The 20,014-nt window shown below is 38.5% G+C and overlaps 1 protein-coding gene and 1 non-coding gene across 2 annotated transcripts in view; one reads left to right on the top strand and one right to left on the bottom strand.

Annotated features, from left to right (window-relative positions):
- LOC125229156 (hemicentin-2-like) overlaps window positions 1-20,014 on the bottom strand; it is a 308,679-nt gene that overhangs the window by 257,083 nt on the left and 31,582 nt on the right. The window contains exon 2 of the mRNA XM_048133942.1: window positions 9,832-10,002. Within this exon, the coding sequence (XP_047989899.1) occupies window positions 9,832-9,943 (112 nt within the window). The 5' untranslated portion in view covers window positions 9,944-10,002. The remainder of the gene's footprint in view (window positions 1-9,831; window positions 10,003-20,014) is intronic.
- Trnaa-ggc lies at window positions 282-356 on the top strand. The gene has a single exon. It is a non-coding gene; the product is annotated as a tRNA-Ala (tRNA).

The following is a 20,014-nucleotide window of genomic DNA, read 5'->3' as shown; positions in this document are numbered from 1 at the left end:
ACAACTCAAGTCAACTTGATTTGGGTTACGTAATGCCTTTGCTCTACTCTACTTCGTTTAACTCAAGGGGGATTCGGAGATGACAACTATTGGATTTGTCATAATTTGGTTTGATAATTTGTCGTTTAAAAAATTATTTTCACCTGATATTTTTAAATTAAAGGAAAAAATAAGTTAAATATGTTAAGATCTATTCTTACGGGTAGATGTTTGCTATAACGCCACCTTAAGGCGGTTGAGAATTGAGGGAAGGCATGGATAAATTCGCACACATCCAGCAGGCCTCCGTGGCGCAGTTGGAAGCGCGATGGCCCCGGCAAGGCCAGAGGTCGCAGGTTCGAGTCCTGCCGGAGGTGTGAATTTTTCCATTTTTCCTTTAATTTAAAAATATGTAATATTGCTCGCAGACGTTTCTGCATGATAAAAAACAATTTTTCACCCCAGTAACTAAAACAGGCATTTAAAAACAGTGAGCAAAATAGAGTTTTGCACATTTTGTGAGGAAAATTTTGACATAATACGGTCAGTACTAACATAATATTAAGGGAAATGGGTATATAGCGAAAAGGAAACTGATCCTAAGGTTTCTAAGTCCGTTTTCACATTATCGGATCCGATATCGGATGTCGGAAGGATTTCAATGGAAAAAATCCAAGATGGCGCCTGTAATGTATGGGATATCGGTCCGACATCCGATGGTGGATCGGATGATGTGAAAACGCACGAAGGGCACGGCCAAGCTGAAATGTCAATCGTTGTCGTTAGCCGATTGAAACGCAGTCAGGCTCTGTCGCGCCAATACGGAAAAGCTATAGAGTTACCTATGACAACTATATTATCGTAAGCGTTTGTTCATTTGGCTACGTACTAGGGTGGAGCGAAAAAACACTTTTCTGGAATTAGCAAACCTAATAGTTATCAATCAGTGCAATGAAATAGGAAACCCATCCTTTGTCTATGTTTATTCATTGAATTTACTCACAAACTAAATTGCTACAAAGCCATTTCAATTTCAATTCATTTCGATGGTTGCATTCAATTTTCTGTTTAGTTATTGCGTTTATAATCTGGTAATGCTCAAAAGTTATATATATAAAACATTTGTTATCACCATCAACATCATAAATAAGAGACAGTGCGTTTTCACATGATCCGATCCGATATCGGATGTAGACCGATATCCCATACATTTAAGCGGCCATCTTTAATTTTTACTATTGCAAAACTTCCGACATCCAAATATCGGATCGGATAATGTGAAAACGCACTTAGCCGTCATCAAATTTTATGCAATACATACCATAATATGTAGCTTAACTTCAAACTTGGGTAAATCAATTCTGCTATATAAGGTTGACTTCAGATCATATTTATCATTACATTTTTTTATATATTCAACCTTTTAGTAGAATGGATTTACCCAAGTTTGAATTTAAGCGACACAAATTAAGAGAAAAGTAAGGAATGGGAGTTACCTCCTAAGCACGCGTTTTTCCCAACATTCTCATCGAAAAATCCAATATTTTCCAATAAAAGTTCTGAAAACGAAACTCAATACATAAAAGAACGGCACAATATACAACGCGAGAGAAATCATTTTGTCTCCAACTTCCTTTGTCAGTTAAACAGTTTCAAAGAACTCGAATTCCGAACCAGCATAACTGCATTATCCGCACCACTGAATTTCTTACTTCGCGAAACATCTGTCTTAAATGTAACCATTCTCCTAGTATTATCTGATCTTTGAACAAGTAATAAACATGTAAAATTCAAGGACATCCTTACGATGGCGGTTGAAAAGCGTTCGGAATACGAAGTTACGCGGAAATATACGAAAACATCCGAAGACTCCAGGGAGACAACTCCATCTAGCGGAATCTTGCATCAATTAGTTTCAAATATTAGAAATTGTTAGAATTGCTTTGCTCAGTTGTTCATTATAATGTTGGAATTTAGGAAATCCTTTTATTCAATTAGAAAGTAATTATACTTTGGGAACAACGGAAACAAGGAATACGGTGAGTTTGATATTGTTAAAATTACGTGTTTGCTTTTTGTGGAGAAACTTTTCTAATTTATCTGGTATTAGTCGAGTTTAAATCAAATAAAAAGATAATTAATGTCACGTCAGACAAAATAAGTATGACACCTTAAGCTTAGGTTACATCAATTAGAACAAACATATATAATACTAGCTTTTGCCCACGGCTTCAATCGCGTTAAATTGTGGAGTGGTCCATACAAACTTCCACCCCCCATTTGAGGATAGTGTAGAGTTAGAAACAGACAAAAAGTAGCCTTAGTCACTCTCCGTCCCTTTAACTACCTCCACTTAAAAAGTTACGTCAATTCGTCGCTCTGTTTTGCCGTGAAAGATGGACAAACAAACAGACACACACACTTTCCCATTTACAATATTAGTATGGATGTTTATGATATGTGGCAAACGAGCGGCTAGATCACCAAATGGTGAGCAATTTCCACCGCCCATAATACGAGAAGACTGGCAGGCATGGAAGTGCGTTCTTTTCTTGAAGGTTTCGAGATTTTTGGAGAAAAGCACAGTTGAGGCCAACCATCTTAGCGGTGATAAACTGAAGACAGAAATGCTGTCGCGTAGAAAGAAAATTGTTTTTTTTTTACGATTTACGATTACGATTAGGGGCTTGTCAGCAAAGCGGCAAGTGGCAAGTAGCCGTTTACACAGGGATGTTAGAGAATAGTATTAGTTACAATTATATTGCCATGGTAATCAAGTAAACTAATCACTGTAGTGGTTGAACTTCACTTGTCAAGTTGTCAGTAATGTTTACACCACTTGTAAAGTGGCAAGTATTAGTATTTTTTGCCGGGGCGATAGATACTTGTTGCTTAGTAAATAAAACAGACTTCTATTCACTTGCATTTGCAATTGCTAATAATACTAAGCACTTGTACAATATGTTTACACGCATGTGACAAGTGTTAGTGCCACGCACTAAGCATTAGCTACTAAGCCCGTGTAAACCCAACATTGTACATGTGAAAAAAAATGAAACCGAGGCAAGTCAATGCGTGGTAACCTGTGTATGTTTTACATGTGATTATGAATATGATTATTATTAATAGGAACCATTTTTCGATGTCAAAACTGTAACGACTATCATTATTTATTCCGTCGCTACTACTAACTTATACAACACTAGTTTTTTCCCGCGGCTTCGCTCGCGTTAAATTTGAAACTTTCGGATTGCTCCATACAAACATCCACCCCCATTTTAGGCTGTGGTGGGATAGAAAGGGACAAAAAGTAGGCAATGTCACTCTCCATCCCTTCTACTATCTCCACTTAAATGAAAAAAAAAATGAAGTACTTATTTATTTTTAAGTAGGCATATTATGAAATTTATGACCGATAAAAATCACGTCAATTTGTCGCACCGTTTTGCCACAGTATAATAAAGAGTACTATGGTTTGGCCGTGAAAGACGGACTACAAACAAACACACACACTTTCCCATTTACATATAATATTAGTATGGGTAAATTTATTAGCTACTTTGCAATGTAATATTGTTTGTAATGCTGCCACACAGAAATAGCCCAAGGGCCGACAAGGACAAGCGAATCCAATTCTTTCGTCGTATAACATGTAGTTAATCTCTTATTCAACTTTTTCTTTTCTCAAGAACTTAAAAAAATAACAGATTTTCTCAGCTCAAACCGAAACTTGATAAAATAATTCAGTCTTATATTTATTGCATCGTAAGCACTGGCGGCCAAGCGGTAAACGCGTGACTTTCGATCCGGAGGTCGCGGGTTCGAATCCCGGCTCGTGCCAATGAGTTTTTCGGAACTTACTTATGTGCGAAAAGTCATTTGATATTTGGCAGTCGCTTTTCGTTGAAGGAAAACATCGTGAGGAAACCGGACTAATTCCAATAAGGGCTAGTTACCCTTCGGGTTGGAAGGTCAGATGGCAGTCGCTTTCGTAAAACTAGTGCCTACGCCAAATCTTGGGATTAGTTGTCAAAGCGGACCCCAGGCTCCCATGAGCCGTGGCAAATGCCGGGATATTGCCAGGAGGATGATGATTTCTGGCATCGTACCCACTGTCTAGCCGAATGGCACAATCGCTCACGAAACGCTCACGAAACGAAGCGCTAGTAGATATCTATCTCTATCGCGCTTAAAAAATTTAAAATGCTTATATGGCGCGACAGAGCCAGCGGCGTATCTGCTTCGACAGTCGACAAGTTTGGCGTCGGCGCGGGCGAGAACAAGCCATTCGGCTACGGGGCCAGGCATCGTACCCACTGTCATAATAAAATTGATGTAAATATAATATTCTTTCATGGATTTTAATCTCTTCATATTACTAGTTTAATTCTGAGTTTATAGCTTTTGTTTTTCTGTCATATTTCTTATATTCAAAATCGGAATCTCCAGCAATTCACATCCATAATTTAATATTAAAGGAAAAAATGAAAAAACAACGGTTCCGGCGGCACTTGAACCCGCACCATCTGAAATCTGTGCAGCGCTCTTAACAAATTGAACTACAGATACCCCGTGCTTAACGTTGTTCACTTTTCAAATAACCAATAGTTCACGTTGTTTACTGATTGGTAAAGTTAATAAAACAAACCCCAAAGCGTCGATAACACCCAATCAGATAATATTGAACCAGCCAAACTCGTTGTAATTGAATTATCTATTAAACGCGGCCGCGCAGCCGGTAATCGTTTAACGCGCGGACCGTACATAAATTAAACGTGTAGTTTGCTCACTCTATTCACAAAAAGATATTAGGGATGGGCATTTTCGCGAGAACAATCATCAAAAAAAATTTTTCTAAGATAGGTAAATTTTATGTTTTTCCTACTCAGAATCACGAGCCCTTTCGATCTAGGACTAAAAATCAAGAGACAAAAAAATATTCCAAAATTTTCTATTATTTCACATTCTTTCCATTTTGTAACTGCTGTACAAAGTGTTTGAAAAATGGTAACGAAGTGGAAAAATTAAATTTGGTACGAGTTTTTTACCTAGTAGGATCGAAAGGGCTTGTGATTCTGAGTAGGAAAAACATTAAATTTACCTATTTTGGAAAAAAAAGGTTTTGAATCTTTTTTCGCGAAAATGCCCGGATGTGTGTATTTTGCTGTTATTCGGTTTTCGGCTTATGATATATTATTTCTTTAGAAACATAAATTTAAGTACATAAGATTTCATTCCTGACTAGCTACTTTTCTCTCAAAAGCACCCTTCGTCCCGGGTTCGGATCCCGGTAAGGGCATTTATTTGTGTGATGAAGACAGATATTTGTTCCTGAGTCATGGAACTCTATGTACGGTTCTCTATGTATATAAGTATGTATTTATCTATATAAGTATGTATATCGTCGCCTAGCACATGCTTTGCTTAGTTTGGGGCTAGGTTGATCTGTGTAAGGTGGCCCCCAATATTTATTATTTATTTACTATAATTTATCGATATGATTTTACGTCTACGATAAAATAGAAACACCACTTTCAATGACCAGCTCTTGTGCCCATATAGTCATCTCGGTGGTACAATAAATATTATTACAATATTATTTTCATTCCGGGGGGCGATTTTTGAATCTCGCATACGAGATTTTGTCACTAAAATACCGGTTGAAAACTTGTGCCCATGACTTGCTTACAATATTTATTACAATATTATTACAATATTATTTTCAATTCAGGGGGCGATTTTTAAATCTTGCAGACTAAAAAACGGACCCCGGCTGCTGGGGTCCGATTTTTGAGTCTCACGCGTTCGAATTCAGAAAATTGTAACTGAAAATAATAAGCAAGTCACCGTTTCTGCCAAATTGAAAATCGTTGACGCTAGACTCCGATCGAAACGCATGTAACGCCGTGGCCTGCGTGGGCGACGGTCGCGCGATGGTCGCGCGACGGCGATGCGACGCATACGAAATCAAACCTTATCGATATGGAAGTAGACGATGCGATGAGACGCGACGGCGACGGTCGCGCGACCGTCGCGCGACGGTCGCGCGACCGTCGCCCACGCAAGACACGGTGTCACGCTCATACGGAAGAGCGGTAGAGATAGCTTATAACTACAATAACGATATTATCGTGAGCATTTGTGCATTTGGCTACGTAATTTGTACATGTGTTAAGTTTTAATTCAACGAAGTAATCATCATCATCATTTCAGCCATTAATCGCCCATTGCTGAGCATAGGCCTCCCTTCGTGTACGCCACTTATCCCGGTCCTGGGCTAATCTCATCCAGAAGTGCCCCGCAGTTTTTTGAATGTCGTCCACGATCCAACGGATGCCAGGCGCTTCTTACATCCGATAGCGGCCACCATTCAGTCAACATTTTGGTCCACCTGCCATCACTCTGCCTGGCAACATGCCCCGCCAACGAAGTAATAAAGTGTAATTTTTACTGAGGGACAAAAGAAAGCGAATTGTACAAAAAACTGACTAATTATAAGTATTCATGTTTGGCCGAATATCTCGCTATTCGGCATCTTGATCCAAAATAATTTATTCGGCCAAAACTATTATTTAGCACATCTCTAGTGTGTGTATTAATATGCAAAGCTGAGCACGTGGCATATGAATTTAACTGACCTGAATATTAACACTTTCGAAACCGGGCTCTACGCGGCGCTACGACATTTTCGCTACATACGGGGAAACCCATGTAATCGGCTACGCTTCTACGAGCGGTGTACCGGACAGTCGGGTTCTTGGTAGCGAAAGTGTTAACATATCCGTGTGTTTAACAGAAAAATAAACAAATGCAGTGGCTGAAAATGGTAAAGGCTCTCTTGATTCTTTATAACCTAGTGAGAAAATTTCGTTTTATCCACAAGAGTGCAAATTAATTTCGTACACAATTTAATTTGACGTAGAATTTTATTTACCGTTAAATGATGATTTTTGAATCATAAATATTAAGTATATAGATGAATTTAATTTAATTTCATGTTACAGTATTGTGTGGTGCGGTGGTAAAATTTTGGCCTTCGTTCCTTGAAACCCTCGCAACGCTCAAGCTTCCACTTTCAATATTGCGTGCGGTTAAAAAACAACTTTGCCCTCTTGTAAAACATATTGACACCTAAAGTGATAGACTCCAATATTGCACCACGAGCGAAGTGAGTGAAATTTGAGCGTTGTAATGGTAAACAAATTTTGCCACCTGCACGGGTAGCATGGTCGCGCGATAGACGATAAAATATCAGGCCGTCCCTATCGCACTATTAGTAAGTGCGATAGGGACAGCCTGATGTTTTATCATTTATCGCGCGACCATACTTGCCTGCCTGAGGTGAAACACCGAGTAAAGTATTCTAAATCGTCAAAAATTTCATGATATACACTTAAGGCTTAGATGTCCTAATGATATTGGTCTAAGTTAAAGTTAGCCCGACAAACTCTTCCAACCAAAACCTACCGCACCTTAAAATATCTTAAAAGCAATAAAATGTTACACATTTTCGATATTTATGCAGTTGTAACCCTTTCGATTTGAGCGGCGGAATAATTTATACGTTAGGTATTTGAGTTATTTATTTCTAGTGCATTAAATATTTATTGCACATGACACTCGCAGCTCTCTGATATTTTTTGATAAAGGTGGATTGCTTTTCGTATTTGTACAGTCAACCAATTGGAAGCCTAGGCCACTCTACAACCATGTCAAAATGAAAAGCAGTATGAGATTTCTTACAATCTGATTTATAACAGTGGCCTAGGGTTCCAATTGGTTGACTATATCTTTATAGATTCAGGGCAGTGTTAGTTTAAGGGGTTTATACCTGATATTAAACATATAAACCTGCAGGGCAATTATGCTTCCAATTTTGTCACTTATCCACGTGGATAAGACATCTGTCACTCTCACACTGATTGTATTTATTTATTTTATCTATTTATTTTTTTATTTATTTACAAAACATGTTAACAGCATAACAGTCGAAACTAAATCACTGCTAACTACATAGAATAAAACATACAACACAGCAACAGTAAATAACAACAAAAGATATCTAAACACAATTTATCTTACCTACATTTTAACTGTAGTAGGCCTTGCATCCATCCTCTCACAGAACTTCAGACACTCATCACGCACAACAACCTGTCTGCTTGCAAATAAGTCGCACTGAGGGGCTGATGCGAGGAACGCATTCAGGAGGACCAAGGAACGCACCAGACTGATATATTTGCCAGAAAGTGACGGATGCTTTATCCACGTAGACAAGCCTTCCAATTTTACCACTTATCCACGTAGGTACGACATCTTCAATCATTCTAATTTTATCACTTATTCACGTGGATAAGACTTTTGTCACGCTTTGGCAAGTATGTCAGTGTGAGAGTGACAGATGTCTTATGCACGTGGATAAGTGATAAAATTGGAAGCATCGTACGCCGGCTGTACCTCTCACACAGCCATACTTGTCATAACGTGACGGATGTTTTATCCACGTGGATAAGAGATAAAATTGGAAGCTGGCGCTAGCTGGTCACTCACGTGTAGGTTTATGTATGTATATCTCTAATAGTGACCTCAAAATCGTAGCCTTCATAACAGAACAAAACTTATCTTACAAACAGTAATACTAAGAAACTTGAAGTAATAAATTATCTCCCAGTCCAACTACTAACCTATAACTTTATTATTTTTCATATAACTTTCCGCATACTATAACATAGAGTAATATGTTTTTCTTGGTGTTTTCACGGAAACGTAGGTATGATTCGAACATCTCACACTATTTCAATTAGTCTCTGTACAACAGGAACTGGCCCCGTAGCAGTCACTGAACTGCGATAGAGATAGATATCTACTGCGCTTCGTTTCGTGAGCGTTTCGTGAGCGATTGTGCCATACCTAGTAGAACTGATGGCCTGTTATAATTATACCTAGTAGAGATGTGTCAACCCGGTTTACCTACTACTACTTTGCATGGGGCTGGTATACGGGTACCAATAATAATGGTGTCAGTAAGTAACACCGCTGTGCACAAAAGCGAGCCAAGCGAGCAAACTGTACGACCAATCGCATGCGTGATGCGATCTCGTCAACCAATCGCGTTGCGTCAGAAAGGTGCATCAAACTAGAATGTACAGTCAAAATTTGATTTGCCTAATCCTGGCTTTCAAAACCTTTATGCATGATAAATACGAATGTTTCCAAGAAAATTAGATTGAAAACTATTAGTAGGTACTACATCTTTGAAATCTTATCCAGGTGGAAAGTTCACCCGCTTTTATTGCGTACATTATATTATTTTATTTACCTTTACTTTGCCCGAGGATGATCCTCGCCTCTGAATAATGCACGCATTAGCGAGCAACAACGATTTTTATTTTATTTCAGTTGTAGACTCGTGAAATAGTAATGGAGGTGGCCAGTCGGTTGAATGTAACTAAAAACATGAAGATATTTGAGTGAACACATAACCTCCTTTTGACCTTTGTTGCCATGGTTACGGTCAACTTGGTTGCTCTTGAAATCTTGAGTTTAAGGCATTTAACAACCCTTTTTCTACACTTGACGTGCTTAACAAAAACAAAGGTTAAGCCGCCCCCGTTAAAACCTATGAGTAAAAATCGTGAAAATTTAAATCAGTGTTTGTAATAGATATTAAAGCTAATAAGATTTTTCAAAAAAAGGTACCTACTACTGTACTTGAAAACGAGTCCAGGTCGAAAGTTCACCAGTTTTTACCGTTGCTTTGCCCAAATGATCATTGCATTCTTTGCTTTTGAACGCATACAGCCATTCATTTAAAAGCTTCACAATATTCCTAGGTTAAAATTAATGACTTACCCAAATCTTCCTCAAGTTTTGGATCAGAGAACCGTCCGGAGCCTATAGCCGTCTCCAGTATCACCGCAAACAGCAGCACGCCCCACGCCATCTTGCCGAAAACGTCCGCCATTTTGTTCAGTCGGCCATCTTGGTTACGGCATCGTGCGCGCGAATTTGTGACTTCAAAATCTGGAAAAAAAGGATTAATTTTAGGTTATGTGCCGATGTGGCAATTTATAAAGAAAGTGTCGTGTAGACTCCTTTTATAGAAATTGGCTCATAGTCCCATCCCGTACCTGTACTGTTATAGCATGATTCGTAGTTTATATCATAATCCATATTCATACTTTCATACTAGGATATTATAAATGGAAAAGTGTTTGTGTTCTGTTTGTTTGTCCGTCTTTCACGGCAAAACCACAGTATAATAAAGAGTACTATTGTACAGTATGGCCACTCCCGCCCCCCGCTAAAAGTGCCACCCACCCCCTCTCGGTTACCTCACAGTTACCGCCTGTCAAAAACGCGACCAGTCGATCTGTCATATCTCACAACAAGCATAGTACGCGTTCACGTACACGAACTTAGACTGTGGGCTAGGAACGCGCCTCTTTCATATATTTGATCGCCAGTGTCCGAGATGTGGCAAAACGAAGCGACGAATTGACGTGATTTTTTAAGTGCAGATAGTTGAAAGGATAGAAAGTGACATAGGCTACTTTTTGTCTCTTTCTAACGCGAGCAAAGCCGCGGGCAAAAGCTAGTATTATATAAACGAAAAAGGATGAAACCTTAACTTGATTCAGTTGTTATTAAACCCAGCCTTGTGAAATATATATCTATGCCTATTGTATAGTTAATTACCTACAATAAAAATAAAAATCCAGACTCAGGCGAAAATACTCTTGGTCATCAAAAACTAATGGCTATTAAGTGCTTGCATTTGCACTAAGGTCTTGGAAAATAAGTGGTATTGTAGAATTATGAAGGAAAAAATAAAGCCATTAAATTTCTGCACATATGTTTGATTCCATTAATTAATTAATTGATTTTTTTCGCAGCAGTCATGCTTACGAAAAAGGATTTAAAATTATAGTTAGTCTCTAGTCAGTCTAGTCTAGTTATTCTAATACATTATAAATACTTACGCCGTGGCTTGCGTAGGCGACGGCGATGCGACGCATACGAAATCAAACCTTATCGATATGGAAGTAGACGATGCGATGAGATGCAACGGCGACGGTCGCGCGATCGTTGCCCACGCAAAACACGGCGTTATTAAGGTGGCTCGCTTTCCATACAAAAAACATCTACCATTTAATTAGTCACCGCACACTACAACTAAATAAAAATATGCGCATACATCTACTATACATTATCCATCGTCGCAGTTTTGAACGAAATACATTGTTTCATACAGAAATCATGGACAAATCCATGTGAATTTTTTATTAATTTTACGAAAATGTGCGTGCCAAATTTTGTGTACAGACACAGAGCCGTCATATTTCGCGCATTTTTAGTTGACATTGTCATCAGTGACACTTGGCTCTTGACAAGTAATTATTTAAAGATATTGGTTTACTTAACTCAAGCAGACTCAGAAATAATGACGCATTTTGTCAATAAAGATACATATCGTGTATTTCGACACTGCTAGTGTAAATCGAAATGGCGTCTCGGTTATATGCACCGACTATGAAGCATGAGATCACGAGTTCCATCCCGGAGTTTTTTTTAATCATTTGAACATTGTTTTGATTTATTAAGTTTTTTTTATATTTTTTAATGGAATATTTGACTATTACTATATTGCTTTCCTATTTTTTATTTTCATATATAAATACAATAAAATCCTTTATTATGCCTTTGTTGATAAAATAAAATATTACACGTCAGGTCAGGTACACAGGTCATAGTGTGGGCATAGTATTAGTAATGTGCTGACTTCCTTACATTTACTGAGCTAGTTGACCTATGTTATTGTTGTGTGAATATTTTTCTTCAACAACTAAATAGTTATATATATGAATATGTATGTAGGTATGTGGGTAGCTTTTGCACATTGTAATTTTTCCTCAGTCACCCGTAGAGCTCAGAGACCACGAACGCTGTAGTGTTCGAAACGTCGGGATGAATTGTAAATTCATTATACACCATTTAATCCATTTTCATAGTTTTTATTTCATGAGTAACTATCGCGGTAACTGAAGACAATATTAACTAAATGGTTACAAATAATAATTATCATCAAATTATCACCATATCATAATCTGGTCCAGGCAGGCAATTATGGTCGCGCGATAAATGATAAAACATCTGGCCGTCCCTATAATCGCACTTACTAATAGTGCGACAGGGACGGCCTGATATTTTATCGTCTATCGCGCGACCATGCTACCCGTGCTGTACTAGCTTTTGCCCGCGGCTTCGCTTGCGTTAGAAAGAGACAAAAGTAGCATATGTCACTCTCCATCCCTTCAACTATCTCCACTTAAAAAACATGTCAATCCGTCGCTCCGTTTGACCGTGAAAGACGGACAAACAAACACACATTATCTTTGGTGAAATAACGAATTCTTCCACTTCAGATTATAGAGTAACTAGCTTTTCCCTTTTGTAATAAACTAGCTTTTGACCGCGGCTTCGCTCGCGTAAGAAAGAGACAAAAATTAGCCTATGTCACTCTCCATCCCTTCAACTAAATCCCCTTAAATAATCACGTTAATTCGTCGCTCCGGTTTTGCCGTGAAAAACGGACAAACAAACAGACAAACACCCTTTCCCATTTGTAATATTAGTATGGATTTGACATTATTATTTATATTTAAATAATTATATATGTATAGCCCAATTTCGTCGGTAACAGCGTGTTATGTAATGGCGTCGTTGGTGAAACAGTCGTCTGTCACGCCGTGAAGGTGCGTTCGATTCCCAGGATTCAATAAACTTTTTGTATTTTTTTGGATATAAATTTCGTATTTTTATTGACCGAGCAAGAATGGAGAGCCGAAGGTATCAATTTTATCTTAGAGAACATATTAATTTTTTTATTGTCATTTTGATTTTCTATATAAGTTGAGATATATCTCAACTTTTAATACCCTCGCTAAATATAATATTTTCTCGAAATTGCTCCTTAGATAAAAAAAGTCCACTTGAGTTTTTAAAGCATTACGTTCTTCAGTTAACTATTGCATTTTCATTTACTAATTTAAGATTTCAAAAGCGATTTGAATACCCTTGCTCCATCGAAAATAAACAATTAGAAAAAAAAATCATTCGAATCGTAGTTTAGAAACTAAAATTTATCTATACTTTTTGGATTTTTTTAAAATGTCAGATTAGGATAATTATGTTAGAAATTCTGAGTTCGACGAACCCAAAAATTATTACCATGTAAGAGAATAGGTTTATAATCTTTTTTGTGGAAAACGCTCAGTAACTACTGTACGAGTACATATACATTTATGTATAATAATAAAACAAAAAATAGTGTCTCATAGTGTTGTGTTCCCTGCCGGTGAGTAAGGCTGCCAGAGCTCAACGAGGGTGCGGGGTGCTGACGACGGGAGGACTTACGGAACTAATTTGTTCCGTCTATTGTCCTTTGAGTCGTCGGCAACCCAAACCCTCCTTTGAACTTGTACACTCCTTTTTGCTGTGCACACACAGCAAAGGGGAGTGTACAAGTTTCTAATGGGGCAGCAACGCGCATGCGACACTCTTTGAGTTGCAGGCGTCCATAGGTTACGGTGACCACTTTCCATCAGGCAGACCGTATGCTTGTTTGCCATTGACGTAGTATTATTAATCATACCTTTTTCTAATAATATTTGACATGTAAAATTGTTTTTCCCCACACCAACTGGTAAAGGGTCTCTTTGCTATTCGAAAACAGATAGCAAAATTGCATTTTATCCACAAGAGTGCAAAGTAATTTCATACAAATTTTAACTTGCTGTCTTAAACTGACTGGTAGATTTTACATATAAATGATGATTTTGAATCATAAATAGTGAATAAATTGATGGATTAGATTTAGTTTAATGTTTTATAGTCAGTATTTTGTTCGTGTTAGTGTGGTGAAAATTTTGTGAAAAATAACTAATTACTAATAAATATTCTGATTCTGATAACATTCTGATAAACGGACTCGTTTCGGCTTTCGGTTTACCTCAAGTTGACTGAAGATGTTATTAATTTTAATTCATTAGTGAATTATGTATGTATGTATGTATGTATTATCTTTATTGTACATAAAGGAAACAAAAGAGACACAGTTACAGTGAATTAATAGACAAAGATATGAATGGTCATAACAGGTACGAGTATATAGAGGGTAATGTTTAGAACGTACCAATACGAATACCATTGACATGGCTTGGGGCCCTGAATGTGGATTTATAATTTGTTTTAGCTATACAATGTTTGAAATGTTTACGTAGATGCGCCATACGAATAAATAATATTGACATGAATAAGCTCAATTCTGAACCAACATTTGATTTGACTTATGATTATGACGGTGAACGCGAACATAATATGAATATGAGCACAGAATTTAATTCAAACTTCCAAATAATCCTTTGACTGAAGTTCGTCATACAAAGATCGTAATTAATTATATATTGCTTTCATTTACACCGTATATACCAAAGAAGTTATAAACGTGTATCACTTTTAACTCTGGTATACTATACAGAAGAGTAGAGGGCACTTTCCTTCTAGTCAAATCAGCTTCTTTTTAAGAACTGTCAAAACAAATATGAACGATTTGCTGCTATGGAATTGGAATGTATTTAAAATCGAGTTGAGTTTGGTAACGGTTAAATCCCCCCCGAGGGTGCCCACCTTGCCGTGGTGGGGGGGCTTAGTAACCCTGGACTGGTCACCCTCGGTGAAGCTAAGAGGTACCCAGGGCCGGCCTGTTTTGGGCACTGGCTGGCCCGAGGCGATCGCTCTAAGCGGGCTTGTAAAGCCCACTTAAGACGCGTCTGGGAGGACTGCCGTGGGAGGGAAGATCCGGCAGTATTGGATGCCGCTCTGTGCCCTCCCACGGTTAAGGTCCGACCGAGATCTCGGTCTCGGTCTCGGTCTCGGCATTCTCGGCCGAAAATCGGGCCGAGATCTCGGTCTCGGTTCTCGGCCAAAATGGGCCGAGATTCTCGGCACAACCGAGACTGCGGTTTTTAGCTTTCAGTTTGTTACATCGCCCGTTTGGTATCCCGATTTTAGTGATTTTGGTAGGGTCTTTATCGATATTTTAAGCCAAAAACAAACAAATACCTAGGTATAATTCATAAAAGAGTGTAAAATATTTACGACAACTTGATGTGTGTGGAAGACAACGACGACGCGAAAAATCAAAGCAGCAGGTTAGAATAATACCTACCTTACATGATAGAAATGGCGAATTACGGAATATCGGACGAAATTTTGAGCTTTGTGGATGCTGTTTTGAGTTTTTTTTAGTAAGTATGGGTTTTCCATAGTCATGTTTTTGATATACATACATACAATTTTGGAAATAATCGCTATCAAAAAAAATAGTTCGTGTCCCTTAACTTTGAATCATGTGCCTAAAAATACGTCAAAATCAAAGTAAAGCTTAGTAAAGACTTTCAAGGAAAACCTGGAAAACTACCCGTAGAAAACACGATTTGACAACCTGTTTTATGATATCTTGCAAAAAGTCACAAAAAATCAGGGTATTAAACGCGCGTGTAAAACCTCTGAAATTGCATGCCTCTATAGGCTATGGCGACTGCTTACCACCGGGCGAGCCGTATAGTTGTTTTTGTCACTGACGTAGTCTATTTTGCTACGGTAGATAGGCAAGGAGTGCGGGTAGGTTTGGGTAGTTACGGAACCAAACACTAAGCAGGACCCAACATACTCTTGGTTTCCTGGTTAATAGGCGAATTTCGATTATGAAAACATTTTTTTGTAAAAATGGCATATTTTTTTACTGTTTTACAAATTCTCGGTCTCGGTCTCGGTCTCGGCCGAGAATCAAATTGAATCTCGGTCTCGGTCTCGTTCTCGGCCGAGACAAAAATATCGTTCTCGGTCGGACCTTACCCACGGTAGCTGAGTTGGGATCGCAGGGGGAGAGGCGTGATGGTATAGCGGTGCGCCACTCTCCCTACCCCCTGCGACCTTGGCGGGGCCGCTCCGCTGTAGCGGCATCGGTGGGGCCGCAAGGGAAGAGGAGTGCCGGTATTACGGTGCGCCGTTCTCCCTATCCTTTGCGGCCGGTGGTTAGCGGTGGAACCAAAGACCATTTCCACCGCTGGGCGCCTGAACAATTCCGGCGCCCATGGAACTTGCGGGTGATGGATCGGGAGTCCCATCACCCGCCTAAACGAGGTTTCGAGCTGGCAGGCCCTCCCGTGTTCCGAGGGCCTTCAGCGGAGTAAGGGGTAAGTAATACGAGATATAAGAACGTATCGTATATTATATTACTTATAACATATACGCTCACTTTGTATAAGCTTGTTCAGCATAACGTTCACTGGACATAATGCTCAGAATCGATAATAGCAAATCTAATTTCGAAGTGAATAATGTTTATTTTCTATAATATCAGTATATATAAAGATGAATTTATACAACGTTCGGGATACCTAATATTTATATCATATATTAATCAATTATTCTAACATCAAAAGGTGTAATGTTGTTAATATCTAAGATAATTAAGTAATTTTTAATTTATTTAGTTGGTAATAGATTTATGTGTAATTGTTAGTAATTAAGGATTTATTGTATTAACTTTTAATTGATTGAATAAACTTATTAAATTATATCTAAGATCTATGTTTATAACGTTTAGGATATCTAATATTAATAACATATATTTTTCAATTAATCTAACATCAAAAGGCGTAATGTTCATTCTCTGTCTGAGATTTGAAATGCATAATAACATAACCTAACCCACTTTCTTAGCAACAGTTTTGTGTGGGGGGTCGCAGTTCTAACCTAACCTAAACCTACTTTCTTAGCAACAATTTTGTGTGGGGATCACAGTTCTAACCTAACCTAAACCTACTTTCTTAGCAAGAGTTTTGTGTGGGGGTCGCAGTTCTAACCTAACCTAAACCTACTTTCTTAGCAACAGTTTTGTATGGGGGTCGCAGTTCTAACCTAACCAAAACCTACTTTGTTAGCAACAGTTTTGTGTGGGGGTCGCAGTTCTAACCTAACCTAAACCTACTTTCTTAGCTACAGTTTTGTGTGGGGGTCGCAGTTCTAACCTAACCTAAACTTACTTTCTTAGCAACAGTTTTGTGTGGGGGTCGCAGTTCTAACCTAACCTAAACCTACTTTCTTAGCAACAGTTTTGTGTGGGGGTCTCAGTTCTAACCTAACCTAAACCTACTTTCTTAGCAACAGTTTTGTGTGGGGGTCGCAGTTCTAACCTAACCTAAACTTACTTTCTTAGCAACAGTTTTGTGTGGGGGTCGCAGTTCTAACCTAACCTAAACCTACTTTCTTAGCAACAGTTTTGTGTGGGAGTCTCAGTTCTAACCTAACCTAAACCTACTTTCTTAGCAACAGTTTTGTGTGGGGGTCGCAGTTCTAACCTAACCTAAACTTACTTTCTTAGCAACAGTTTTGTGTGGGGGTCGCAGTTCTAACCTAACCTAAACCTACTTTCTTAGAAACAGTTTTGTATGGGGGTCGCAGTTCTAACCTAACCTAAACCTACTTTTTTAGCAACAGTTTTGTGTGGGGGTCGCAGTTCTAACCTAACCTAAACCTACTTTCTTAGCAACAGTTTTGTGTGGGGGTCGCAGTTCTAACTTAACCTAAACCTACTTTCTTAGCAACAGTTTTGTGTGGGGGTCGCAGTTCTAACCTAACCTAAACCTACTTTCTTAGCAACAGTTAAATGTTATATATGGAGAACGGTATGGTATCATCATCATTCGCCTGCCCTTATCCCATTCATTTGGGGTCGGCGCAGCATGTCTTCCGCTTCCATACCTCCCTATCATCCGACATTTCATCATTCACTTGCTTTCGCTTCATATCATCTCTCACGCAATCCATCCACCTTTTCCTCGGTTTTCCTCTCCCGTTACTTCCTTCCACACTCATTCGCAATGCCTTTCTCGTCACATGACTTTCATCCCTTCGCATCACATGCCCATACCATGCCAGACGATTAGCTCTTACTTTTTCTACTATCGGATAAACTGTTATGATTTATGGTGGACGGTATACTTAATGTATGGTATATAAACTGAAATTAGCTGATGTAAACGTTATATTAAGAAATGTTATGTAAAACTGAACGGTATACAATTCAGTGTTATTTCTTACAAAAGTATTGATAAACTTTTGAAATTAAGTAATGTAAACGTTATATTAAAAAGACGTTTATGTAAAACTAATATTATTGCAATTCAGCGTTATTTCTTACAAAAAGTATTGATGTTGGAGTTATATCTAACGTTCATTATTGCTGCTGAATGTTAGTAACATGAAATTATATATATTACAGTTATATCTCGTGGGACGCACCCCGGAGTAAGTTGCCTAAGCAGCCTTCGAGAAGGGCCCGCAAGGGCAACGCTGACGGGGTATCGGAGGCCTACAACCGAGTGCCCGAAACCCCGTCCAAACAGCGAGCGGCGGAACGCCCCAGGTGGTTTAGTCCATGCGAGTCGGAAATACCCACTGGCTTCTCCCGGGCCAGTGGGATCCATAATGGATTCCCCCTGGGTCATCAAAAAAAAAGGTTAAATGATTTACATTTTAATATGTTTCTCTCCTATTTATTAAAATAGAAATTGGGTTTAGAATAGTTATTTGTTATACAAGGGGGAAAAGTTGTATTTTAACGCCGAGTTCATGTGGAATTGAAAAACGAGCAAGTGAAAGGACTCTATAGCTGAACCACGAGCGAAGCGAGTGGTTCGAGAATAGAATCCTGAACTTGCGAGTTTTTTAACACACGAGAAGTAAAATACATTTGCACCCGTGTGTAACACAAAACTTTTCCCCTCACTATAGCGAGGAAGCTACAACGCAAAAAATGCGTTTATCATTGCTTCCAGTAGTTCCACAGGTGGTAAATCATCTTTATTACTAGAGTCACCTACTTTTATCAATTTTAAAGCAGTTAATTTGACTTTATTCAAGGTCAAATTACTTTACCCACTAGTGGATAAAATGCGTTTTTACCCGCTGGTATTAAATGACAAAACACGTGTTTCCGAGCTAGTGAGGGGAAAATAAATTAACTACTGCCCATGTGCCTTTTATTTGAGAACGGAATATATCCCTATCAATCCGTGGAACGTGTTGTTTAAAAGCAACATAATTGCCTTTTATTTTTAACCCTTCACCGCAAATTGACTCTTAGCCCAGTGGGCCGTTAACCCTTTAATCGCCGGGTCAATCCCGCCTGTAATTACTGCAGGCAAAAGGCTTTTAATGAGCACGTAATAATGGGATACATCGGTTTGGTTGGTGACCTGGCGGCTTTTTTACATTTTCCTATCCCATATTTGTGCCAGGGGCACTACTTAGTTTCAAGATTTTTACATCCACACACACATGGCCACAACATCTTGACAGATGATTTTTGCAGCGACTTTTAAAGAGAGTACCTATGTGGGCCGGAGACCATAAGACATGAGAATTTGTAAAGTATATGCCGACAACCTCCGATCGTCAAGGAAGTGGCGTTGCGGAGATGATGATGGTTAAGAACAACAGTTAACAACTAAATCTACTTGTGACTTGTGTTGTGACTTTAATTTTGAGTAAGAATACATTGAGGCACTTTGTTCGGCCCTTGTTTATTTTCTTTCTGACTCTTGGAGACCATATACATCTCCAAGGAAAAAAGTAGGTAGATTAAGTTTTTTTTTCTTTACTTGTGACATCAAGATTCTTTTACAACTCTAAAGTTATTTTATTTATCTTTTATTTGTATCAGTTTGTATTTTTTTCATCATGTTTAATTTTTTTATATGTACTTTGACATTTAGAGACTATACAGTAATTACAGTATACATCTCTAACATACATACATACATACAATCACGCCTGTATCCCATAAAGGGGTAGGCAAAACACATGAAACTACTAAAGCTTCAGTGCCATTCTTGGCAAATAAGGGGTTGAAAGAAAACGAAACTGTGGCATTGCAGTGACAGGTTGCCAGCCCCTCGCCTAATTT

Source organism: Leguminivora glycinivorella, chromosome 1 (assembly GCF_023078275.1).
Source record: "Leguminivora glycinivorella isolate SPB_JAAS2020 chromosome 1, LegGlyc_1.1, whole genome shotgun sequence".
NCBI lineage: Eukaryota > Metazoa > Arthropoda > Insecta > Lepidoptera > Tortricidae > Leguminivora > Leguminivora glycinivorella.
Note: the sequence above shows the minus strand (reverse complement) of the source record. Positions and strands in the feature narration are given on the sequence as shown.